The sequence below is a fragment of the Chiloscyllium plagiosum genome, chromosome 4, assembly GCF_004010195.1.
Source record: "Chiloscyllium plagiosum isolate BGI_BamShark_2017 chromosome 4, ASM401019v2, whole genome shotgun sequence".
In the NCBI taxonomy this organism is placed as follows: domain Eukaryota; kingdom Metazoa; phylum Chordata; class Chondrichthyes; order Orectolobiformes; family Hemiscylliidae; genus Chiloscyllium; species Chiloscyllium plagiosum.
The window spans coordinates 36,694,853-36,696,955 of NC_057713.1; the positions used below are offsets into that span (position 1 = coordinate 36,694,853).

Here is a 2,103-nt window from a genome sequence, read left to right on the forward strand (position 1 = left end):
CACCCTCACCTTAACCTCCTTCCACCTATTGTATTCCCAACGCCCCTCCCCCCAAGTCCCTCCTCCCTAACTTTTATCTTAGCCTGCTTGGCACACCCTCCTCATTCCTGAAGAAGGGCTTATGCCCAAAACGTCGATTCTCCTGCTCCTTGACCTGCTGCGCTTTTCCAGCAACACATTTTTCACCTCTGATCTCCAGCATCTGCAGTCCTCACTTTCTCCTAATGTCAGAGGTGTCAGCCATTACTGAGATAGAGTCATGTTTGTCTGTCTTGCCAGGAGTGAGAAATTTCAAGCCTTATCTCAAGAAGAGGGACTTCTCCCAGTGCCCTGTCAACAATCAACTATATCCATTGGTATTGCACATTTAACTTAGAAAAACCTCTAAAGGCCCTTCACAGAAGCACAGTTGGACAAAAGAGACAATAAGTTGAAGAAAATAATAAAAGGATAATTAAAATGTGGTTAAAGGGGTAGATTTTAACAAGTTTGCATGGTCAAATGGTTCTCACCATAAAAGACGTAGTTTCCAGGGTGGACCTCAGTGAGTCGAGCTATGTCTGGTATAGGGTGACTGCAGGTGGGTGTTGAACCAATGCTTGAGCGAGGACACCTCACACCTGCCTCTTCCAACCTACAAAGAGACAATGAAATTTTTTAACTTCAATATGTACACAGAAACTTCCAATAACAGGCCCCTCAACAGTCTGAGGACAAAAGATCCTGATCCAAGTGAGACTCAACTGTCTCATCCATTTTAGATTTTGACAGATAGTTTGTTCATTGTTCCAGTTAGATCGCTGTTTATTTTGGATTTCCCACATGTAAATCTTTCTGTCCAATTAAAAAATAAGTTTTATTTTGTGGCTTTGCAGAAACATGAAACATCACTTCTGAAGTTTTGAACATTTCCAGTCGACATTTATCTTGCACTGTTACATTAAACACTCCCAGAGCAGGTGTAGCACAAGTGAGAAAGAGAGCAAGGATCTCTCTATGCTGTCCCATCAAAACAGTCCCACAGAAGGTAGGGTTTGGTTAGATATAGTTTCTATCCCTGGTTTGTCCTGTTAGCTGATCTCTGGTGAGAGTCAGCTGAAATTAAACTTAGCATCCATGGGGCAGGGGTCTTGTTGAAGACTCAGGGGATATAGTTAGAAACTTGCGCTGCCCCTTCCAGTGAAGACCTGCTGAACCACACGCCAAGCAGTCTGTGGCTTCACTATCAACAGGCCTGTGGATGTATTGTCCAGAAGACATTTGATGACATGTAACATCCAAGATTGCCATGGAAAATAAAAGTTCACAGTAAAAGGGACAACACATTGGCATAGATAGAAAACTGGCAAACAGGAATCAGGAAGTAGTTATAAATGAGTCACTTTCTTGTTGGCAAAATGTGTGAAGTAGTGTGCTACAGGGATTCAACTTATGCTGGAGCCTCAACTTTTTCAATTCATACAAACTACTTGAAATGAAGGGACTGAACATATAGTTGCTAAGTTTGCTGTGACACAAAGGCAGGTGGGAAAGTAAGTTGGGGAGAGAAAATGAGGAAACTACAAAGGGATGCAGATGGTTAAGTGAGTGGGCAAAATTGCAATTAATGGAGCACAATGTAGGAAAATGAGAAATTGTCTATTTTAGCAGGAAGAATAAAAAATGCTATTATCTAAATGTTGAGAGATTGCTGAATTCTAAGATGCAAATAGATCTGGGTGCCCAAATATGTGAATCACAGAAGGGTAGTGAGTAGGTACCCCACCACCAAGGATATATTTCCCTCCCCACCCCTATCAGCGTTCCGGAAAGACCACTGCCTCTGTGACTCCCTCGTCAGATCCACACCCCCCCCCCCACCCCACCCACCCTCCCGGCACCTTCCCCTGCAACCGCAAGAAATGCAAAACTTGCGCCCACACCTCCCCCCTCACTTCCCTCCAAGGACCCCAGGGATCCTTCCATATCCGTCAGAAATTCACCTGCACCTCCACACACATCATTTACTGCATCCACTGCACCCGATGTGGCCTCCTATACATTGGGGAGACAGGCCGCCTACTTGCGGAAAGTTTCAGAGAACATCTCTGGGACACCCGCTCT

At 44.4% G+C, this 2,103-nt stretch overlaps 1 protein-coding gene across 2 annotated transcripts in view; it reads right to left on the reverse strand.

Annotated features, from left to right (window-relative positions):
- Positions 1-2,103, reverse strand: part of zgc:162816 (uncharacterized protein LOC571260 homolog) — a 58,971-nt gene that overhangs the window by 11,558 nt on the left and 45,310 nt on the right. For both annotated transcript variants that reach the window (XM_043687978.1, XM_043687979.1), the window contains exon 5: positions 513-634. In XM_043687978.1, the coding sequence (XP_043543913.1) occupies positions 513-634 (122 nt within the window). The remainder of the gene's footprint in view (positions 1-512; positions 635-2,103) is intronic.